General features: G+C 48.2%; 1 protein-coding gene across 2 annotated transcripts; it reads left to right on the top strand.

Annotated features, from left to right (window-relative positions):
• The first annotated feature begins 446 nt into the window (after positions 1-446).
• Positions 447-23590, top strand: CSNK1E (casein kinase 1 epsilon). Of its 2 annotated transcripts, none has more exons than XM_027715146.2 (11): positions 447-511; positions 4772-4859; positions 11213-11323; positions 11486-11634; positions 12323-12551; positions 18918-19088; positions 20583-20731; positions 21217-21409; positions 21514-21653; positions 22027-22092; positions 22624-23590. In XM_027715146.2, exons 2-10 carry the CDS (start codon positions 4784-4786, stop codon positions 22057-22059), a joined length of 1251 nt encoding a protein of 416 aa, XP_027570947.1. In that variant the 5' UTR covers positions 447-511; positions 4772-4783; the 3' UTR covers positions 22060-22092; positions 22624-23590. The 2 variants fall into 2 exon arrangements, with proteins under 2 accessions (XP_027570947.1, XP_027570946.1); XM_027715145.2 differs by lacking the exon at positions 447-511 and adding an exon at positions 518-733.
• The last annotated feature ends 367 nt before the right edge of the window (positions 23591-23957 follow it).

Below are 23957 nucleotides of genomic sequence, written 5' to 3' on the forward strand. Positions count from 1 at the left end.
CCAAGGTGTGTTCCTGCTCCTGAGGGGTGCGGGCTGAGGAGCCCTGACCCTCTCTGTGGGGTTAGGGTGGTTCTGATGCCTCACTGGCCTTCCTGGTGGACCCCTGCTTGGCATCCGCTGCCAATGCGATGGCACCCAGCACCCAGGTTTGATCATCCCCATGTGGGGCTACCCTGCTGTTGCCCCAATGAGGAGAAACCTTCAGCGGGGTCGCGCCCCCCAAAGCCCAGCCCGTGTGTGTGTTTGTGTGTGTTTGTGTGTGTTTGTGTGTGTTTGTGTGTGTTTGTGTGTGTTTGTGTGTGTTTGTGTGTGTTTGTGTGTGTTTGTGTGTGTTTGTGTGTGCGTGTGTGTGCCCCCCTCGCCGAAGCTGAGGGCGGCAGGCGGGAAGGCGGCGGGAGCGGCGGCGGTTGCGCCTTTAACGGCGGGCGGAGGAGGAGGCGGAGGAGGAGGAGGGCCGGGGCTGCGCTGGGTGACATCAGTGGGTTTGGCTCCGGGGCTCAATGGAAACTGGGTGAGCGCCGGGCTGTGCCGAGCACACGCCGGCTGGAGGGGACGGCGAGCGGGCGGGAGGCGGCAGGCAGCGCCGCGCCGCGCCGAGCCGAGCGAAGGAGGGACGCGCCGGGCACGGCCGCCACCAGCCCTCCCCAATCCTCCGTCATCCTCCCCGCCGCGGCCGCCTGGCCCCCTGACAGCCGGCGGAGCAGCATCCCCACACGGCCCCCTTCCCGTCAGGGTGGGTATGGGGGGCGCCCGCCCTCATCTTGGGGCGCAAACCCCGGGGGAAAGGCGGCCCCTCCGGCTCTTTGTGTGCGCGGAGGGAGGGGGAGGGGGCGGGGGAGGGGAGGGCAGGGCGCGATGCGCCGGGCCGGGGGGGCGGCGGGGGACAAAAGCCCCTTTGTGGGGGCGCGGGGAGGGGGTCGCCCCCTCCGCCACTGGCAGATTGGGGGGGGAGGGGGAAGGCTCCCCCTTCTTCCCTTTCTCCGCCTGCCGGGGCCCTGCCTGGCTGCCGGCGGGGCCGATCGGGGAGGGGGGTGCCGTGTGTTCTCGGCGGGGGACTGCGGGGGTCCCGGCAGGGGGCCTCCCCCCGGATGATTTAAACCCCCCACCCCTTCCGTTCACTGATGCTCCTTGTCTCCCTCCCCAACCCCCGTCTTTGCTTGTTTCGGGGGAGAAGGGGTGTCTGCGTTTGGGGGGAGGTTGTAGGGGTCGGCGTTTCGTCTTGTGGGGGCTCGGTACGGGCGGGGGTCGATGGCCGCGGCCGGGGCCGAGGGGGGGGGGTATGAGGAGAAGTTCAGCGCCGTTCCCGGGGGTGGCAGCTTTTTGTTACCTACCCGGAAAAATAACAGCCCGGGTACGACTGTCTTCGCGTAGTGTTTTGCCTGTAGGGGGTGGGGGTGTAAGGGACATTTTTTTTTTTGTTTCCCCCTCCCTCCCTGTTTTCCTGTTGCGGCTATTTCTTCCTCAGATGTAGTCCAAATGCTCTGTGCATGGCGTTTCTTTTCTCCCCCCACCTTATTTGCTGCTCTCCTTATTGTAAGTGTGAAAGGGTCTGGAGGGGTTTGATGTTTTGCATTTCAATCAAAACGGTGGTTTTTTCTTTTTTACATCCCATTTTTAAGCCAGTTCAAATTACTGTTTTGCCAGCCTCTTCCTTTATTTCCTTCATATACCCAGCCCCCCCGCCAAAAAAAAAAAAGGCCGTGTAAAGCCTCCATGGTCTATGAGCAAAGCAGCCCCCACTCCCCACACTTCCACTGAAAGCCAGAGCAGTGCTGGGATCGGCAGCCTCCATTATGGAACCGTGGGTTTGGTTTTGCGTGGCCTTTGCTAGACAGGGCATCTTCTCATTCCTGACCCCCTCGGGTGGGACAGAGGTGGCCCTCCTGTTCCCCAGCCCCCTCCCCCCGCCCAAGATGTTCCCTGCATCTTTGGTCGCCATCGTATCTGGCACAGCAGTGTGGTATCAACTCTTATCGTGTGTTTATATAATGGCCTTTGTGCCTGTACGTGGGTATTTTATATTATATAAAAGGGGCTGGTGCAAAATGGTGTGTGTGTGTAAGCACTGCTGACGGCTGGATAGTATTATTATTTTTCTGAGGCTGTGTAGTATTGGATATTCACGTATGCAAACGCTCATGCAGAGCACACACTCGCTTTGAGGTTGTATGTGTGTTAATCCCTTATGGAAAACTAAATGGTTTAACTAAATGATTGCCTTGCAGCCCCTGGGAATGCTGCCTTGGCTGTAGAGTGCAGGAAGGGTGGCAGGGCTGGGGGGGTTAAGCCTGCTGGGGGGTGGGTAGGAGGGATGTCTTAGATTTTACACATATAAATAATATATAGGGAGTAATATAAATGTCACATATAAGAATATATATTTTATATGTAAAATTTTCTTTATGACAGTAGACCTGAAGATCAGATTATAGGAGTGGAAGCTGTAGATGGTGGGGGTACGTGTGTGAAGTAGAAGCAAATATGATAGGTGTTTGAACTCCTGGAACAGCTGTTGAGGGGGTGGGATGTGTGTCCTGCCCCATGACCATGAATCCAGGCTGTTGCTCCCTGGCTATCCTCCACCCAGGTTTTCTACGCACACTTGTATGTGTGTGCTGGGGGGGGAGATAAGGCAAAATGACAGCTGTGCGAGACCATGATTTTTTTACTCCATTATCCTGCTTCCCGCTTCCACCCCCGCGCCCCAGAGCATTTTTTAGATTCCCCTTTGGAGCCTGTTGCTTAATCAGCTAGAAGGGTTGCTGCCTCCATGTGTGAGAAACTCTTCTTAACCTGGCTCCTGTCTGTCCCAGAAGGGTGGGACTGAATTTAGGCTTGGGGCTGTGGTGTTGCAGAGCAGTATCCACTGTGCCCTGGTGCAGAGGAGACCCCGCAGAGACCTATTGCCCAGTCTCTGCCGTGTGCTCGGTTGTGCTCGCCCCAGCTGGGAGTTTGACTCAAGTGGAAGTGTTCAGGGTTCGCAGGCCTGGGTAAACACACCATGAAGGAAGGAGGTTCGAGAGCTGTCTTCTTGACAGTGGTGTGACAGGTTCCCGGGGACACAGACCTTTGATCGTTTATTGGAGTAGGAGTGTAAGCAAGTCAGATGTATGTTAATGTGGTTATACAGAACAGCAGGCAGCGGATAAAAATCATGTCTGTTTGCTGTGCCCTCGCCCAGGTCCGCCTGCCTCCTGGTTTGGTTCCCAAGGCTCTGCCTACATTCCTTGTAGTAAGAAAGTCAGAAATAGCCACAGGGTTTTGTAGACTTTAGATGCACAGAAACCCACATGCATAAGTAAATACTAGGTGAGGAGACTCCACCTCTAAGTGTTTTGTGTGTGGTTCCTGATGACTGGAGCTCTGCTTTCAGGGTTCACAATGTCCCCTGAATGCCTTGATAGGATTATTTCCCTGTACATCTCTACAGTCCGTCCATTCTTCTTTCTGTAATCCCATCTCCTGGGGCAGGAGAAGCAGCTCTGGGTTTATAGTATGCCCAGAATCCTGTAGCTGGGATTATTTTTTTTGTACTTCTGTCTCACAAGGCTGTTCCTCCCTTCTTTCCTTCAGTGATGCTTCCTTCCCACCAAGCTCCAGCAAGGGAAAGTTCCTCTCACCCACTTGTGAAAACATGAATCATTCCTCACCTTTCCTGTCCCCAACAGGCTCTGTGTCTGCATTTTGTATGCTAATAACGTGGCATTGCATAAATTAGGACTGTGGCAAATCCCTCTAAAAGAAGACGCACTGGCTGTCTTAGGAAGAGATGTGGTTCCTAGAATAAGTTGGTGGCCATAAGAAGGGGCGAGGGAAAGTGGTCTGCTAAGGGTGAACTGCTGGAACTGTGTTTGGCAGAGGTGTTTAGCAGCAGAAGTTGAGATTGGCAGGGAGAACAATCTCTGGCTGTGGTCCTTCCACCTAGTTGGTTTTCTGTGGAAGGTGAGGAGGCTAAGCCTGGGCATGTTGATGGGGTATATCAGGTCAAAGGGTTAGCTAATCACCTCAGGTAAAGGGATGAGGAAAGGCCCAAGCTGCTAAAAACAAACAGCCAGCACACCTAGGTAGGCAGCAGAGATGGAAAGGCTCACGTAGACCAAAGGAGGCTGTGATCCCATCAGCAGAAGCCTGTGGAGATAAGCAAGTGCTGTTCCTAGTCAGTGCCTCGAAGGGTTCAGTTCAGCAAGATGTCTCCTCCCTGTCCCTTGTGCCAGCCTCTGCCTAGGAGTGATACAGTCTGTCTGTCTCTTGCAGCTCTTGAGTCCTATGCTTCACCACCACTGAGTGGTGGTTGGACTAGGGCTGGGCCAGAGAGCAACTTCTTCTCATAGGGTTTTTTATGCCTGTCCTCTTTGGTGTCTCATGAGGTTACTTCTGTCCTGGTGCCAGGTACTGTAGGGTACAAGGAGCAGTACCTCTTTACAGTGGTGTGGCATGATCATCCACTGAAACCTTCTTAGAGGAGATTTCCTGATCCCCTCCCCAGTCTCTGAACAAAATGATAGGGAAGAGATTGAATTCTTCTTTCTAATAATGGGAACATGGAAAACATGCTTGAGAGGGTTGTGTTCCTGCAGCATTTCTAGCTCATGCTGTCCCTGGATGTTCAGGAGATAGGAGAGGTGATAGAGGCTATGTAGAAAGTGATGTATTTCAAGATTTAAAACTGTACTCAGCCTCTGGGTGAAGTGGGGAGGTCTCTTCTGTAGGGTTACATGATTCACTTCCTGTTTCTGCTCTGACACTGTGCTTTCTGTGCTTCTTTTCTCAGCACGACTGAACCATGGAGCTTCGAGTAGGGAACAAATACCGGCTGGGCAGAAAGATTGGCAGCGGTTCATTTGGAGACATTTACCTAGGTGAGTGTGAGAGTCTGTCCTTCTACCTGCCAGGTTGTTTTTCTCAATTGCATCATTGTTTCGGGGTTGTTTTTCTTGCCTGTTGGTATTTGTGGGCACCATGTAAGGTTGGAGGGGGTGGAGAAGAGAAAAGATCTTCAAGGAATACTGCTAGTTGCTACCTGTCTTCTGATGGCAAAGAAAGTGGGATGAGCTCAGCTTTGCCTTGCAGATGCTGGAGACACGGTGGTAGTTGATTAGACTGATTTAGATTTGGACTGTTTGGGACATATTTGACATATATGCTGCTCCAGCATTCTCACTTCCTTTTCTTGAGCTTGGGTGTGTGCGGGTATTAACTCTGTAAAGAGTGGGTGGTGGAAAGGAAGGGCATAGCTGTCCCTTCAAGGGTAGAAGGAATAAAGTTTTGGGAAGATTAGTAGTGGAAAAAGTGATCTGGACCTTTAAGAGAGAGGTCAGAGACCAGGAGCTGTAAAACAGGTCGGAGAGCCTGGTGTGGTTGAACTCCTGGGCTTTAGATCTGTTAGATCTGTAATGGGATTTAGAGTTAATGTCTGGAATGACCTGAGCTGGGAGCTCAGTGGACGGAGCCCATGAGGCGCTGGGTTTCCTGTTACTGCAGCAGGTTACCTGGCTAGAAGTTCTTCCAAGCCAGTGTGCTGATGTGTGCTAATGTTCCCTGATGCTTTGCCTGCTCATGTTTTTATTGGCTCAAACCATGTGGGGCCAGAGTGGCGAGACTACCCAGTAGCCTGATCGATCCCTCCATGAGAGTTGGTGTGGCTTTACCTGTCATCTGGTTCTCCCCACTACCTTTTTAGTTGTAGTCCTGCAGGCCAGCAGAACAACTGCCCTCTCTCTTGGTGTCTGCAAACTTTGGGGACTTACGGGTGTGTCACGTGCTCCTTGACTGTTAATTTGCTTGGTTGAATTGTATTTTGCTTCCCAGTACATCCACCACTCTTCTCTTTTGCTGCTCCTTCAGTTTTTCCTAGTTTGTCCATCTGCTGAGCAGCTTGGAGCCAACACTGCATTTGATGTGTGGCATTTCCAGTGCCTGGCAATGAAGGACTACCCTCCAGTGATCTGTAATGTGATGCCTCTGCATAGGCTTCTTTGGGTCTCCTTGGCTTCCCCCATCACCAACACTATCAGGTTGCAGAATTGGCCTTAGCACACTGTCAGCTATATTGTAGAAGATGTCTTCTAGGATCTCCAACATCTTCCCATCCCTCCCTGAGTCCCTTTTGTTGAATACCTCTGGTTCAGATTACTTTTTCCTGTGCTCGTAAATCACCGTCTGTTTTCAACCTCTGGCTTTTACCTCCAGTTCCCTCTTGCTTTATTATTCTCTCTTGATTGGTGTTGGCAGCCTCTCTTGATTAAGTGTCCTGTGGGAATCATCAGTAACAGGCTTTGTTGCCACCTTTATCCAGAGCGTGAACAAAGATGATAAATAATGGATCTGGGATCCCAATTCCACTGTGTGCTGCCTTACTGCTGCCTACTCCTGTATGCCACTCCTCTGTGACCCTCCAGCCAGTTAGTGTCTGATAGCCCAGACACAGCATTTTCCACCTATGGTAGTGCTTGAAGCCTTCCAGACCCTCTGTAGGACAGCATAAATTGCCAGGATCTTGCAAAACATCTGGGGGTACACGTGGGGTAAGAAAAGAGGTACTGAATGGAAAGGCCTGATCCTGTGTTCCTCTGCACCACATAACAGGTCATCCACCTGTGCAGAGCAGGCGTGGAAAACAGGCTCTGGTGAGGGGATTGTGCCCGCCTTGCCTGTAACCAAACAACATGAGAGGCAGAGGAAGCCCCAGTGCCCTAGTGTGGTGAGCACAGAGGGATTCAGCCAAGTTACTTGAATGCAGTATCAAAGCCAATGATGTTCATTGAGGTGCAAGCCAGCATGTTTTGAAGCAGTGATAGCGAGACTTCTTGGAGCCTGGGTGACTCCCCAGCCTGGAGGGATCGGGCATGTACTCTCTGATGGTGCGTCTGGAGGACGCTTGTGCTCATGCTGTACTCTCACAGCCTGCTCTGCAGACAGAAGGACTCATTCACGAGGACTTCTCTCCTGCACTAAATTCACCTCACAGTTCTCTCTCTTGATAATGGTGCGGAGACAGAGCAAGGACAGACAAGCCTTGTTTATCTCTGGGGATGAGCAGGGGCTGTATGGTTTATCCTCAGCTTCTCTCTTTCAGAATGTTACTACCTTCACCTGCTCTGTAACCAGTGGGTGCTGCGTGCTGTGCTCTTCGGGATTTGTTTTTGTTTTTTTCTATCAGAAGGAAACTTGGATTTCTACATGGGTAGACACAAAGGATGGACTGTGTTACTGCTCAGCTGAGGCTTAAAGCACAATGCCTTCCTTCCATGCATACTTTGGGGGATAGATGTGCTGCGGGGATATTCTGCCTACATTGATTTGGGAGGGTGGGAAATGAGATCATGCTGCCGAGGGGTCTTGGCTAACCCATTTACCTCTAAAATTGCTCATTCAGAAGAGCAAAATCAGTTTGCAGAGGAATTGCCAGTACTTTTAGGCTGTCGGAGGGAGGTGCTTTGTCAGAGGTGTTGGCCAAGAGGCAGGGCAGGGTAGCTGGACCTGGTAGGAATCATCTGGCTGGGATGCACACTGGTGGTGAAGAGGAGCTGGGCAGACAAAGCATGCTGGGACCTGCGCTGGCTGGGGACAGTTCCTGGTGGCAGGCTCCTCCCTTGCTGGGAGGGGAGTGCCTTCCCTTTGTTTCCTGGCCTGTTAACTCTCTCTCACCCTATCTGCCTTCTTCCATCTGTTCCCAGCCCTCCATTCTTCCCTCGACAGGCTGTCAAGAGGGGAGCGGGTGGTGGGGAGAGTGGGGGCCCCGGCCTGTTGCCACTGTGCTCAGGGAGGGCGGTGTTTATTGTATCAAGCATGCAGTCAGGCTTCCACTCTGAAAAGATCCTGTTCAGCCGGTGACATCCTCTGTCCCCGGGGCCCCGTTTCAAAGAGCTCATGATGAATGAGTTGAATTTGTGCAGCCCCCACAGCGGAGCGAGACTGGGGGTGGATGTTAGGAATTATCCCCGATCCTACATACGTCTCTCAAGTGGCTGAAGCTTGCAGACTCTGCTGCATTTGTCTGAAACACGGTGCTTTCCAGTCTAGAAAGAGAGCAGAGAACTGTTGCTTTTGTACTTGTATCTTTAAGAAAAGATGGTGGTTAAAGCATGGAACAAAGGACCAGAGAGATTCCTGCCCTTGGATTCCCTCCTCACTTGTGGTGGTCTCGATCTGAGTGGATCTCTAGCAAAGAAATGGTAGAGGGAGGAACCTGTAGACACAGCAGGGTTTGGGGATGGAGCAAGCCTAAAGTGTTCAGTCAGAGAATAGCTCCTCAGTAGGTCTGATTGGTCCAGAGAAGGACCATGAAAATGGTTAGAAGGACCATGAAAATGGTTAGAAGGATGGAGCATGTCTCCTATGAGGAAAGGCTGAGAGAATTTGGATTGTTCAGCCTGAGAAGAGAAGGCTTCAAGGTGACCTAATTTTGTCCTTCCAGTACCTGAAGGGAGCCTTCAAGAAGGGTGAGGAGAGACTTTTTGCAAGACCATTTAGTGACAAGACAAGAGGGAATGGGTTTAAACTGAAAGAGAGCAGGTTTAGATTAGATACCAGGAAGAAATTCTTTACTGTGAGGGTGGTGTTGCAGTGGAACAGGTTGCCCTGAGAAGTTGTAGATGCCCCTTCCCTGGAAGTGTTCAATGCCAGTTTGGATGGGGCTCTGAGCAGTCTGGTTTAATGAAAAGTGTCCCTGCTTATGGCAGGGGGGTTGGAACTAAATGACCCTTCCAACCCAAACCAGGCTATGATTCCACCTTTGTTTTTCTAGGCCACAGGATTGTCTCCTCTTTTTTTTTTTTTAAGTTTTTTTTAAGAGACTAACACCTGTGTTTGGGCTATGGAGAGTGTGGGGCTGAGGGCCATCTGAGCACATATAAGTGGCATGTTCACATTTGGAAGGATCTAAGTCTTCTTGATGCCTACCCCTGCTTTCCCTTTTCGAGCTTTATGTGCCCACAGATAACACTCCCCACCTGCAGACAGCCTAGTAGATGGATGCATCATCATCATCTTCCTAAACACCCATGGTAATGTAGAGATGAGAACTCATTCATGTTTCCACTGTTCAACTTCTGGGGTAGCATTCATTCAAAATGGTAACGCTGCCAAAAGTCAGAAAGACTCACCAATATTTGTGTGTCAGCAAATGGATTAGGAGAGGGGAAAATTTCCCCTGGGAAATGGATAAGCGAGCTGCTTCAGAGGATTTGGAGGAAAGTCTTCACAAAAGCAGGGGAAAGAGAAAGGAATGAGGGAAGGAAGCACTCTTACCTTTTTTGGGTGTCCTGAGTGTTTCCATGCTGACTGAGGGCCAGTGATTGAACACTAATTTAAAAGACAGATACTAGTCCCTTTTCCTGCTTTTTTCCTCCTTGCACTCCTGATGCTTCTAAGAAGGGTCTTGTGGTGCAGTGAAGGAAATGTAGACTTGTTTTTCTGGCCAGGAGTTTTTAAGTGGAAAATGGCAGCATCTTTTCAAAAGTAACCATTGGCTCTACCTCTGAGGATGGCTTTTTGGCTTTCCCTTCTGCTGAATCCTGTGTTAAAATCCTTATTAAATTAATCCCATTGCTCCTCCTTCCCCTCCCTTATAGCACCCTAAATAATTCCTCTCCCTCCTTAGTGTTTACAGCCTTCAAATATTTGCAGACTGTTGTCATGTCCCATTCTTCCTCCCCACCCTTCTTGGTTGTATCTCTTGTCTATGTTACATATTTAGCTCTTTTAATCTTTCTTAGTAAATCAATCCCTCTAGGCCCCGAACAGTTTTGTTGCTCTCTTACAAATTCCTAGCAGCTTGTCTGTCTCGACCTGGCGCTATAGCATCTAGATTATGTCTTTTTGCTAGCAGGCAGCTCTTGGCTAAATTTGTGTACAAGCCAGAACTCTTCAACAGGAGATCCTTAGGATCCAGGGGGAGAAGGGATCCAGTTGTGTGAACAATTCCTTTTTTTTCTTTTGGTCCCTGGCTCTGGAGGAGGTGTGGGAAAGAGGATAAATGGAGAGATTTATCTGCAGCTGTCCTTGTGGACTCTTAAAGTCTTATCACAGGGTTCAGGAGGTACAAATTAGCCAGACCTACTAAAACTAGCTATGGGATATCTACAAAACGTCACCTTTGACTCCAGCTCATGTTTGGCATGCGTGTTCTGGAGTAGTTTATTTTATGACAGTGTTCACAAGCTGCTCATGATCAGAGCAGCTCTCTGATTTGTGTTTGAGTGCAACTTCTAATAGTTCCAGATACGAGGAAGGGCTTGTCTGCGTGTGTGTGTGAGGCCGGCATGGCGGGAGGGGGGGAGAAGCAAAACTTGAGTGTCATTCCCGTGACCTGTGTACAGATATTAATTCTTTCCATTTTAGGATGATGTGAAACATCTGGAATCCTTTCAGCTATTATGAGGGAGAGAGCAGCCTGTTCCTTCTTTGACAGTGCACTTTGGGACCAGAGTGCTGGCTTTCACAGCTGGCAGCTCGGTTGTTTTTAGAGAGAAGTGTGTGGGGTGGTGATTTAGTGTCGTCACAAAGTATCTAGCAATCCCTTCAACAGAGGTGTCTGGGCAGCTTAATTCAGGACTGGATTCAGTTTATTTCTTCACGCTTCTAATTTAGGATATAGCAAATGTTTCTGTGTTGGCAAAAGATAAAGGTATTATTGAAGCCCTCAGGAGAGGGAGAAGCTGGGGACTTAGAAATTGTCTGTATTGAGCAGGTCAGGGCTGCGGAGAAAACAGATAGCTGGGAATGTAAGTAATGTCTTCTCCTGAACTAATTGGCTCTGTTGAAATGATGTAACTGAGGTAACTAGTAATTTTGCTAGGGAAGAGATACTCTGTATCACTGCCTGGGGGTGACTTGCATTCAGGGTCTGGCTATATGATCAGAGGCAGCTACAACTTCCACTTAGCTTAGGTACTGTTGATACGTACAGATTGACCTCCCAAAGTCTGGTACTTTTTGAGATAACAAAGCAGTTAACATGTTGCAAGATTGTTGTTCTAGCCTGGGTTGTAGGGTCAGACTTGGTTTCCTATTCACATGCCTTTCTCTGGCCTTGCGTTTGCAAATGGCAGCGCTGGAAACTCTCTATGAAGTGGCTGAATCTCATTTCTGTCACAGAGAATAAATCTCAGGGCAAATCATAAGGTTTTGGCATTTTTACAGGCCTTGTTAAAAGTGTTTAACTTCAGTGGAAGCTTGCGCAATCTTCATTTCACTTCTCATTTCTATGCAGGAGCCAATATTGCAACTGGTGAAGAGGTGGCCATCAAACTGGAATGTGTCAAAACCAAGCATCCCCAGCTCCACATTGAAAGCAAGTTCTACAAGATGATGCAGGGAGGAGGTGAGATGGGGAGGAGAAGATGGGGCCGGGGGAGTGGTTGAAGAAGGAAATTATTCTGGAGGGCCTTAGGAAAGAAATGATTTGGTGTTACATATGATCTTCTCAGCAGGGGATGCAGCATCTAGTCTCTGTTCCGAGGGCTTAATCTTTCTCTTTCCCCAGTGGGTATCCCCTCCATTAAGTGGTGTGGAGCAGAGGGGGACTATAACGTGATGGTGATGGAGCTCTTGGGGCCCAGCCTGGAAGATCTCTTCAACTTCTGTTCCCGCAAATTTAGTCTCAAGACAGTTCTGCTCCTGGCAGACCAGATGGTGAGTTTCCTCTGAAGCATTTGTGCCTACTCTCCTTTTCCATGCCTTTTTTTTTTCCCCTCCCATCTCCTCTGCTTAAGAACTGCTATATCCCAAGCTTTCTTCATTTAGTGACAAGTGGCTGCCAGCTTTCTATTTCTTGAGGAAGTTGGGGGCCTGGAACCTAGACACTGATGACTTTTCCCGATCTCCATCTCTCTTTCCTTCCCCTGCTGCTCACCCTGTGTTAGTGTTGCACACATAGATACTTTTGCCTGCATGATGAATGATTGGCATCACTACGTATCTCAATTCAACTGCCCATGCCCTGTGTTTAAGACCCTTAGCTCTTGTGGATGGACGCCCTACCTTCCCAGGCTGTCTAAGTTTGAAAGCTGACAGTTGTCAATGCTGAAGCTCAAAGTTTTAGTCCATGCAGATTTGCTTCCCACCCTTCCTTGTGGCGTTAATGATGACCTCCCCAGAGTGAGGACTGGGCTGGTGTGCAGGGTTGAATTCCATCTACAGATCCTGCAGCCTCCAAAGGGTGTCTTTTCCTTGGCTGTCATCTCTGATATTCTCTGTGAAATGTCCTTTTCCCTACTCTGACAGGTCAGTGTCCTGGACAGGGTACTATTTTTAGCAGATGCAGTTAAGGTAGGTTTTTTCTTGCTTGTCTCACAATTTATTTATTTATCCCCCACTCCAGATCAGCCGTATTGAGTACATTCATTCCAAGAACTTCATCCATCGGGATGTAAAGCCAGACAACTTCCTTATGGGCCTCGGCAAAAAAGGCAACCTAGTATACATCATTGATTTTGGTTTGGCCAAGAAGTACCGAGATGCCCGGACCCACCAGCACATCCCTTACCGGGAAAACAAGAATCTGACTGGCACAGCCCGTTATGCCTCTATCAACACTCACTTGGGAATTGGTGAGCCTGCTGTTTCCCCTTGGTGGGGTTTTCTAGGGGAGGTAGTGTGTCCCCAGAAGGAGGGAGTTGGGTTCTGTGCCTGATTCCGCTACTGACCTGCCTTGAGATGGTGGGCAAGTAACTGAAATGCTACACCTGTGTTACCCCTCCTGCCTTTGGTGGCACTTCAAGCTTCTGAAGACAGACATTGTCTTACCAGTTTGTGTGTTTGTGCACTCACCGCTTAGTGCAGTGGGACCCTGTTGAGCGTCAAGGCTGTGACCTCTGTGACTCTGCGGCTACTGAATCTGCCTTGCACAATTTTTGAAGGCTGATTAGATGTGTAAAGGAGACATTCATAGGCACTGCGCCTTTAGGAATGTGTGCAATTGAAACCTTTCTTGTTGACTCCCAAGCACCTTCATCAGTGATTATTCTGTAGCTGTCAGAGCTGGAGGTACAGGCCTGCTGCAATATAGTCCACCACTGAAGGTGGGGCCAGCCATTTGCTGAAAGTGTGCAGGAAGCTGGAATGAGGGAAGGCTTCCAGCTGGCTGGACATCCAGGTTTTGTGATTGAGAACTGGCTATCATGGTTCTTCAAAATACCTGTGTGTCTGTGAACCACACTACCCTGTTCACCACTGAGGCAGCTTTAGGGAGGTAGGGCTCTGCCCTCAGTGTCTATGGTTAGTACCGTGGTAATGAAACTAGGCTGGGAAAGCATGCTGAGAGCTCAGCCAGGTCTTGCACTGGTGCTGACCATCATCCCAGGTTTTGTAAAAACCTTGACCAGGTTAGTGCCCACCGTGCTCAGACCTCCTGAAGTCACCCAAATTCTTGTCCTGGGAATCAGCCCCTGGTGGGTGTGAGGAACACAGTTGAAAACCTCTTGCAGTTTTCTCTTCTGTTCTCTGACCAAAAGCTTCTTTCCGGTGTTTGACCTCCTTCCTCTGCTAAATTTTTGCTAAACTTTGTTCTCAGTATGAGGCTTCCTTAGTTACCATACGGTCTGTTCTGAGCAGGCTGACTTGGTCCTGCTATTAACTGGCAAATCTGAGGAGCAGAAACACGGAAGCTGTCTTGCCTGTGAACCCAGGAAAATAGCTACTGTGTTTACAGCTCAGTTTGTGTCTCTGGGAGACCTTCTTCTGAAATGTATAACCTGAGAATTTGAAAGTCAGAGCAAGGAACTCAAACCTTTTAAACTAGCGGCTTCCACAGGATTCCATGACCTCATTTTTCCTGCACTCTCCCCTCTTGCAGATATTTCTCAGATATCTGGAGTCAATATTTGACCTGCAGAAAATAAAGTGGTTTCCCACTGTCTTCTTTGTTTAATACTGTATAGCTGTAGATGGAAAATGCTTTATTTATATAAAAATGGGGAGTGTTGTGTGTTGAGAGTGGGCTGTGATCTCCTGACCTCCTCCATGCTGTAAAAATACTTCTTGTAGAGCTTTCCAAGTTGGCCTTCTGTATTTTGGCTTGACCTGCATATATATAACTGACTCTCCGTTGAATTCTCAGTCAAGATTTCCACAGCCATGGAAACTGCCACAAGGAGACATGCACAAAATAATTATCACTACTCTGTCTGTTGATTCTTATGTGTGTGCCTGCTCTGCCTGAACTGATCACGAGAGGCTAAATGTCTGGCTGTGGTTTTCAAATGACTTCATTATTCATCCCACCCCAACTTAGCCCTTTACTACTGGTGCTTGGCTTGTGTGTCAGGACGAACAAACAATGTCTAAACAGTAATCCTAGGGCAAATTGCATATGCCATGAGTCTGAGCACAGCCACCGCTCTCCTCATGCCCTTTGCTTCGGGAAAGTCTGGGTGTGAGTTACTTGGCACAACAGGTCTCAGATGTATTATCTCCACGTTGCAGATAGTTCCCCTGAACAGCATAAAGGTTACATGACTTGCCTGGAGGAAAGGGGATGAAGGTGCTGAGGTTTCAGCTGGAGTTCCTGTTTCTCAAGACCTCGCCACAGGGTATATGACAGACACATTTGTGAGTTAGCAGCATTGCCATGGGAACCATGACTCTGAAGTTTTTGACTTTTCAGAGACTAAACTCTCTGTCTTAATGTTACATTAATGCGCTCTAGGGAGAGAGAAGGAACCAGGTGCTGGGGTATTCGTGTGACAGGAATAGCAAATGAATAAATGCCTTTATTTGAATGTGCAAGCTAAGGGTTGGACATTCCAATGTCTGGAGGAAACACATTCTTTTCCCAGTGACTGGGGAAAAAAGTAGGAGGCGAGATTGGGGAGGGTTTCCACAGCTGGAGACTTGCCGTTGGGGGAGTCACTGGTCTGTGCAGGCTTTGCTTCACACATTCCAGTCAATTTTCACATGCTCTAGGGATGAGAGTCCCTTGCACCCACTGTAGCTTGTAAAGTCTGAAATAGATGCCCAGGGTGCCCAGGAGACAGTCTTGGAAGAAGCCTGGTGGACTCTGTCTGGTAACAGGAGGTGGGAGGTGGGGGACAGTGCCTTCCCAAGTGCGTGTCCTAGATGGCATCAGTGTAGGCTGTGCAGATCATAAAGTCCTCCTGCTCACCCTGCCCTCTGTCACCCATTCCAGATCTCTGTGTGTGTTTTTAAAGGCTGTTGCCATGCAGTGGGGAGAGAAAGGGGAACTGTAGTGCAACTTATGCAAGATCAGATTTGAGTATATAGTGAGAAAAACATTGCTTGATTAAGCCTGCTTGCAGAGCTGGGCTGGCTCCAGGGAAGACAGCTAATTTCTAGGGAGTCTTGCATGGGAGCAGCATCACTTTGAACAGAATCAGAGTGGAGGGAAACACTCTCTGGACAGAGGGACCAGAAGGCAGTTTAGGTTGCAAAGAAACATGTTTTGTCAGGAACTTTGTGTCCAAGACAACCAGTCCTCAGTCTTCCGTCTTTGCCCAAGCATGTCTTTTCCTGTCCTGCTACTCACCCCTGACTTGGCTTTTGAGGACCCTGCTTTGTGAAGGGAGTGAGGGTGTGGGCTGGCTCCGATCCTCACTGGGAGTGGGAGGAGGGAACTGGCAGGAGATTGCTTCCAGAGTGAGAGGCTGGGTTTGAGGGGTTGTGCTGGCTTGTGTGGGAAGATGACCTTGTGTTTCTATTGGAAGAGGTTTTGGGAGGGAGGGAGGAAAGGATGAGTGTCTTATGAAAAATACATTTTCATAAAATTGTCTTTCAAACCTTCCCCCCCCCTCGTTGTAGGAAAACTGAGAAGCTGAAATAAAATGGAGAGAGGAAGTATCACAGGTCATGACTGTAATCCAGCTTCTGGACTAACTTACTCTGAGCATGCGTTCACGTTACTTGTATTTTTCTTTCTCTTTTCAAACTGCAAAGTGAGATTTTTTTCTTCCTGCATCCCAGGGATGGTGTGAGTGTTAGTCACTGATTGTCAGACTTCTAAAGGTGGAAAGTAGTGATACTAAATAGTATTTCTTTGGTGCGTTGAGGTAAAGTTTTATTTCTAACTCTTTACTATCTAATGTTATCTAGTATCCTGGGAATGTTGGTATATGAGGCCAGGGAAAAGAAATAATTAAGCTTGGGAGCTGTGTAATAGTAACTGAAGATGAAACAAAGAAACGGGATGTAGGAACTGCTGTCCTTCAGAATCATCCAAGATTTAAATCAGGATCTTGCAGTTAGGGTTACAGATGAAAGACTGCTACAATGTTTTGAGGTAGCTGCACATCTGTGACCCATCGTGTTGATACTTCAGGCCTATCATAGATTTGAATCTCAGTGAAATTGTTTAAGTGGGCTACAATTGCCACAGTACGTGAGGTACTAAACATTGGGGCTGCAACGCAGTCAAACACTTATTCATTCGGAATTTTAATAATTAGGTGTTTTGCTTGCAGTTGTTTTTCCTTGACCATGTTGCTGTGTTAAGGCACAGTTAAGGTGTGTTTGCACGCATGTAATGGATACTAGTTAGCTTCCCAGTTTGGTTTTGTAACCCCTCTCATCACCTTCACTAAGGCCTTGTAGCATCTCCCAATGACTTCAGGCTCCCTAATCTCAAGTCTTTAATTCAGGCCTTCCCCAAATCGCTAGGACTGTGCCCAGGCATATGTTCACAGAACATATCCTGTTCTGGATAGGGTTGGTGACTGTGCTCAAAACTGCTGTGCTTCACACAAGTAGAGGTGTGTTATTCAGCCTGCCCTAAGCAGTTTGGAGTTCAAGCAAGATTTTGGAGGCGAGATCGTGATTTATTCCTGAAAGGCTGATTTGCTTGTTCAGTAGGTTTCTCTGGTTCCTGCCCTGCCTTTCCTTACTCCTCTTGTCTAGAGCACTACCACGCTCTAGACAAGAATTCGCAGTTAGACGCTTTAAAGCTACAGCATGGATAAGTCAAGGGCTGCCAGATTGCAGGACTGAGATTACCCTTGTCTCCTGTACTTTCAGGCCCTGGGTGTGCCTTCTGACTCCACATGCCTCCTGTCTAAGGATGTAGGTCATTACCAAATATTGTTCGGTTTTGTTTATTTGATATGCAGGATGAGTAATTGCAGCCCTCTGAGAGTACACATATCCCAACCTGAGGCCAAATGCAAACTCAGTTTCTTTTCTCTGCTCCCTCCATAGCATCTAAGCATCTCCCAGACAATCATGTAATTATCCTTGGCAGTAGCCTGATAAGATAAGGACGTATTAGCCCCTTTAAAGTGGGCAACTTGAGGCAGTACGTTAGTGAGGTCAAAAAATGCTGTTATTTCTGCATGCTCAAAATAAAACACTTTGGGGATCTGCAGGGCTGCTTTCTCCTCTACTCCTGTCTTGGAATTTGGGGGGTTTTATGGTGTTTCATGTGCTTTGACCCAAAGGCTCTCTTCTCTCAGTTATGAAGGAATAAGACCCTTTTCTTCTGCAACCCCTTTGCTTCCATTTTTTTTTTTCCCTCTCAGTAGTTTTAACTTGCCAAGCAAGCCTCCAGTTCTCAAAACCACTAGGAGACTATGAGAGAGATGCAGAAAGAAGAAAGAGCCATGTTGACCCTCAGGAGCTGGACATCTGTATCTGTGACCTGCTACAAGCTACTCTTTTGTCAGGGTTTAGCTCAGCTAACAGAATAAGGGGTAGCTGTAATGATCTACTGGCCTTTGAATGGGGCAGGTGGTAGCGTGTAACTGATACTGACAGTTAACCCACAGACCAACACATAATCTGCAGCATTTTCTAGGATGTAGCACTGAATCCAGCAAAATGGGCTGTAGTAGTGAATTAATCTAATAGGTGATTCTCTTTAGTCTTTCCTCTATCCCTGTGCTCTCCCTCAAGCCATATTTTGCCTGCCTGTTGTCTGTGTCAGTGATTGTTCTACTCGAGATGTAAAGTACTTTTTCCAAAATGTTTATTTTATTTGGGAGGAAAACAAGGGCAAGAGCTTCTTGGCAAGATTTATAGATGAATTTGCAAGCATGTTGGAGGAGCTGGGAGGAGTTTCACAAGTTAACCAGTCAACATTTGCAGTTGTTGAGATTCTGCATCAAATCCATCTTGAGCTAGCTTGAAACTTAAAATGGCTTGGCTATTCCAGAGAACAAGTTCAATGTGAAAGGGTTTTTTTTTTTGTGAGGCAATTTTTTTTGTTCCATAAGTAAGCATCTAAAAGCAAGCCCTTGCAATAGCATATTAAGGGCAACCCTTGCTCCTAGTAGAGTTGGTAGTGCTGCCATTTACACAGTCATTTCCTATTTGGAGGGGAACCTTTTGTTCAAAGTATGCCCCTTTCCTCCACAGCTTGAAAAATGCCACCAAGCTGGAAAGACATCTTTGCACAGTATTACATGTTAGACTCCTCTAAACAATTAACAAAGTTGTTTACTACTAGAAGGGGTCCCTAGTTCCTTGTTTCTGCCCTGCCTAAAGAGTATCAGCAGTTTAATTAGAAGATGTGTTTGAAAGGGTTGTGTTGGGCTTACCTCTGTTAGACTTGTCTTTCTGTGACTACCTCTGTCATGACTAATCCCTGAGTTGAAGAATCATTCTGGGTGGAGAAGTGTAGGTGCCCTTCCTCTGGGACTGGGAAGAGCAAAGTAGGCAGTGTTGCTGCAGCACTTCTTGAGCTGTTAAATTCTTGTGTGAATTAAGGCTTGTCCAAGTGAGGAGGTAGTCAGAGTCATTAGTTATGAAGTGGGTGGGGCCATATGGGGAGAGGAGCACTTTAACTCTTGTAATATGACCGTCCTCGCAGGAATTTGCACTGGAATGTCTTCTACAAGTTTGTCTATCCATAGAAATGTACCAAAGAAGAGAGAGGAGTGATTGTTCTGTTCTGTGTTTAGCACCAAAGCTATGTGATTGCCAGAGTACTTTTGATTGCTGCTCACTCCTTGCCCCTTTGTAACTTCTCACAGAACAAAGTCGCCGTGATGACCTGGAGAGCCTGGGTTATGTGCTCATGTATTTCAACCTGGGCTCGCTGCCCTGGCAGGGCCTCAAGGCTGCCACCAAGCGCCAAAAGTACGAGAGGATCAGCGAGAAAAAGATGTCAACGCCCATCGAGGTGCTCTGCAAAGGGTACCCTTGTAAGTGCTCTCGTCTTGATGGCTGTCCTGTCTGCTGCTTGGCTTGTTCACCTGCTGAAACCCCATGGAATCTTGAATCCTAAAGAGCAGTGCCTGGTACCCCAGACCAGGATGTGCTGCTGACACCAGTGATGAGAAGGATAACAGGTGGTACAGTTCTGATTCAGAAGGGGGAAATGTGTTTTTGTGGAGAGTGAAACCTTATGTTAGTAAGGGCGTGAGAGTCCTGAGAGGGATAGAGGGATCTTTAGGACCTCAGTAGCAGTTTGGAAGCGGGATGGACAATGAGCTGAGAAGGTACGCTGGTGATCCTGAGTTTTTACTGGTTAATGAAGAGTCCCAGAAATAGCCAGGCAGTGAAGTGGCAATTGGAGTTCTTTGTAGGTAAACATGGGTAATATATGTGAGAACAGAGAGAAGTCTTGGTCCTCACATCATTTGCACAATAGTAGACTCTGACTGACCAGTGCCGCTCATCAATGAGCTGTTGCAATTACAATAGGTGATTCTGTGGAAACAGAGATTTTGTGCACAGCAATTTTGTGCAAACAGTGTGCATAAGCCCATGGCCTATTTGCACTTTGCGTGCACTGAGTAGCTCTGGTCCATCCCGGATGTGGTAGACCTGGAAACCGGTCCAGGAAAGGGCCAAGAGGGTAACCGAGGTGAGGTGATTTCTACACAAGTAACAAGTTTGCTGGAACCTGGAAAAGAGGTGATTAGAGAGATGATAGAAATCTATGCACTCGCTATGCCTGCAGAAGTCAGAGTGGGAGACAATTATTTGGTGGCCCCAGTTTTTGTATTGGAAGAGAAACAAAGCTGGTTTCTGCTAGCTTCAAAACAAAATGATGCGGTTCTTCACACAGCCAGTAGTAGACTGTAATAGTAGTATTGGAACTCATTCCCAGAAGTTGATGTGGGTACTTAAAGCTTACTGGAGTTCAAGGAGAGATGGGACAAGTACATGGAAGAGAGACTCGTGGAGAGTTACTAAATAGTCAGAAACCACATCCAGATCAGGAAGTTCCTGGAGCTGAAAGTAGGTGGGAGCTGGGCTAATGTTAATAGAAGTGTCAGACATGCTTGCCTCACGCTTTCTCCTCTGTAGCTGTCTACTTCTGGCTACTGCTTAAGATAGACTACTGAACTAGGAGGACTTCTGATTTGAGCTAAAATTCCCAAAGCTCACCTCCACCTCTTCTTTAGGCCTGCATTCTTACTGTCCTTCAGCAGGCTCTGCAGGACTTGCTAAGTCTTGCTTGGAGAAACCGACAAAGATGCGTGAGCATTTTCTGTGGTAAAAATAGGGATGGGGTTTTCTAAGTGGCTGAAGCACTGCAACCAAACCAGCAGGCTCAGTTTTTGTTATACAGCTCTGTGTGTGTGCTGTCCTGGTCCAGCAAGCCACTGCTGAAATGCTGCAGTGGCTCCATGGCAGGGCATGGGAGGTTGGATGGTGTTCAACAGCCAGCTGTTCTCTGCTCTCTCCAGCTGAGTTCTCAACATACCTCAACTTCTGCCGTTCGCTGAGGTTTGATGATAAACCTGACTACTCGTACCTGCGGCAACTCTTCCGCAACCTCTTCCACCGCCAAGGCTTCTCCTACGACTACGTCTTTGACTGGAACATGCTTAAATTTGTGAGTGTGTGTGGCAAAAGGGCTGGAGGGGAGTTGTTTTTTATCATGGGGAGGGGAAGGAAAGTTGGAAACTGCCTGCTGTTTGTACTTAGCCCTGGTGAACAACTTGACAAAGGGGACGGGTAGAGTGAAGAGAGGCAGAGTTACTTGGTGCAAACTGGGGGTATAGCTACTGTTGTATTAGTGAGTATGTCTGGTCTGTAGCTATAGGTAGGTAGAGATAATTTTTCAGGAGAGGACTATAATTGGAGGTGGGACAGTGGATTCCAGTAACAGCTATAGTACCATATGCTTTCTTCTCTGTTTCTTCATGGAACAGAATGAGGTCCTCTCTTGGTGCAGTGGAAGATAGTGGGGGGAGACCATGTTTTGGGGACGGAGCTCCACTTCCTTGGCATGATGGAGTACCATGTGTTTTCTGTCCGGGGCTGCTGCTATCTCTCCTGCCTGACAGCCATGTGTGGTGTGGGGGTTTCTCTCCTCAGGGAGCAGCCCGGAACCCTGAGGATATGGATCGGGAGCGGCGAGAGCACGAACGAGAGGAGAGGATGGGGCAACTCCGAGGGTCAGCCACACGAGCGCTGCCCCCTGGCCCGCCTGCTGGAGCCACTGCCAACCGTCTTCGCAATGTCACTGAGCCCATGGCCTCCACCCCCACCTCCCGAATCCAGCAGTCCGGTGAGTGGGATGGGAGAGCTTGGGGAGAGTTCCACCCCTGCTGTCGGCTAGAAACCAAAATCATTGACTGATATTCTTGCCTCGATGGTTCTCTGCCCTGACAGGCAACACGTCCCCCAGAGCAATCTCAAGAGTGGACAGGGAGCGGAAGGTCAGCATGAGGTTACACCGAGGAGCTCCTGCCAACGTCTCCTCATCTGACCTCACAGGGCGGCAAGAAGTGTCACGGATTTCAGCATCACAGGTGAGTCCCTGCTGCCATGTTCATGGCCTTGGACTGGATACTCCAGAAGTACTATGGGCCCCAGAGTAGTTTTTGGCTGATCTGTTGGAGCTGACATGAGCCTGAAGCTTCTAGTGTGGTGAGGGGAGTGGTACCAAGTTACACCTTCACTCTTCAGTTACATATTTTCTGGAGGCCGTGCTCAGTACTGTCATCTTAGCTCTGCTTTGCTTGGAGTAAGACTTTGTCTGGTTCTCTTCCAGACCACAGTGGTTTGGAGGAGTGGAATAGTAAACTCTTGGGAGGAAGAATGTCCTGAAAGAAACGTGCAGCCTCTCTGTTTTGGTGTCTTCTTTTTCCTCTCCAACCCTTAGCAACTCTTTTTCTTTTGTAGACAAGTGTGCCATTTGATCACCTTGGGAAGTGAGGAGCAATTGCCACTGGACCAGTGTTTGCTTAGGTGAGCCTGTCCTATGCCTGGGAACCCCCAAGGGTGAAATTGCTGGGAAAAAAAAGCCTTAGGTTAAGACTTTGCTGATGTTGTGGGGGATTGGTACATTTCCTTTCCTTTCATCTTACTTTGAGATGTTTTTGGCTTCAGAGGGAAGAGTAAGGTTGGCTGCCAAAACCTTGAGGGGATGGATTGTCTTTAAGTGTGAAGGTAGCTTCCATTTCTCCAGGAGGGTAGGGAGGGTGGATAAGGTGCTGGGCTGGGGAGCCATTTTGTTAGTTCCTCATGAATGCTTTTCTGGCAGTGTGACAGTGTTGGGGAGGAGGGTGCTGAGCATGTAATCAAGTGTGTGAGACTTTGCACAGCCAGTGAGTGCCTCTTGTAGAGGAAATGACAGTAGCTGGGCAAGGTAACTCCAAGGGGAGGCAGGAGTGTAGAAGAAAGGGCTGATATGATTTGTTATGCTCCAGCTGGCATTGGAAGTGCTGGGAAGAATCTTTTCTCCTAATGTCTCTTCTCTCTTTTGAATTCTCTTTCTAGTGTCTTCACTGTATTTTTCTTTTAAAAAACAAAAAACCCAAAAAACAAAAAAAAAAAAAAAAAAAAAAAAAAAAAAGACAAAAAAAAAGAAAACACCAAACAAAAAAACCCAACAGAATTTCTTTTTGCCAACGATGAGGAGTCGAGCTGTGCCCCCGCGCTGGTGTGAGCCGTTTCCGAGAGGGCCACCTGCGTCCCCCAGCGCGACGCCTCCGAGGAGCTGACAACGCGGGAGCCGTGCGGGAACACCTCCGCTGCCCCCCCAGCCCTGACCGCCGCCCCCACGGGCTACCCCCCGTTCCTTCTCCTGACTCTCTGCTCCTGGTTTTGATTTCTCTATTTTTTTTTTTTTTTTTCTTCTTGGGTATCTTCCCCTGCTTTTTTTTTTTTTTTTTTTTGTAAATATTATTTTGAAATCATATGGTTTCTAGCCATATAAATTTTAACTTTGCTCTCCTTTTTATCTGAGGGCAAGGGATGGTGCAGGGTGGGGGGTGAGTTTTTTGTTTGGTTTTTTTTTGTTGTTTGTTTGTTTGTTTTTTTGTTTTGTTCTTTTCAGGAGCCTTGTGGGCCAGGAGCGAATCAGATTCCAGCCACACTTGATGGTAGAAGTCTGATTTTTATTATTATAACAGAATTTATTTTCTTGAGCATTAAACGAATTTTAAGCTGTGAGGGGAATTGTGGCAACAGCCTAATCATTGACTCGGGCTTCCTTTCCTTGGGTGGCTTCTCTGCGGTTTCTTTCTTGGATGTTGGGAGAAGTGCCAGCCTTCCCTGAACCGAGCAGTCCTCACACACGGAGGGATCTCTATGGAGAGGCAGCTGGTGCCATGGAGGATGGGATCGTTGGAGCTGGAATACAGGGAGAAATATACTTCTCATCCCTGCAGCGGGGTCTTTTTTTCGTCTGGCTGTGCGTGTTTTTCTATTTTTATTTTTTAATTAAAACTTGTTTTAATTCCTGCGGAGAGAGTGTGGGACTTGAGGAGAAGAGAGGGGCGCACAGAAACGGGAGTTTGGAGTTCTATCAGAGCGATGGCTCTTGCTCTCTCCTTCCCTCATGCAACCCCAAGTAAGATCCACCAATACATGCACAATCCCTTCCTGCCCTCTCCCATCCGTCTCCCCCCCCTTTCCCCCCCACTTTAGTTGTTTTTAAATATAATTTAGGAATACTCAAGCTGCTTTGTGGCACTTGGGGCTTTGAAACACAATGATCACCACTGCGACCTATGGCCTGTAGCAGACACACTGTCACTGTAGTGTGGAGCCGATGGGTTGTTGGCAGGGCGGGGAGGGTGGGGTTAGTCTTTGTTTTGTTTGTTTTTACC

Source organism: Pipra filicauda, unplaced genomic scaffold (genome assembly GCF_003945595.2).
Source record: "Pipra filicauda isolate LSUMZ 115617 unplaced genomic scaffold, ASM394559v2 scaffold384_size681814_pilon, whole genome shotgun sequence".
NCBI classification, from domain to species: domain Eukaryota; kingdom Metazoa; phylum Chordata; class Aves; order Passeriformes; family Pipridae; genus Pipra; species Pipra filicauda.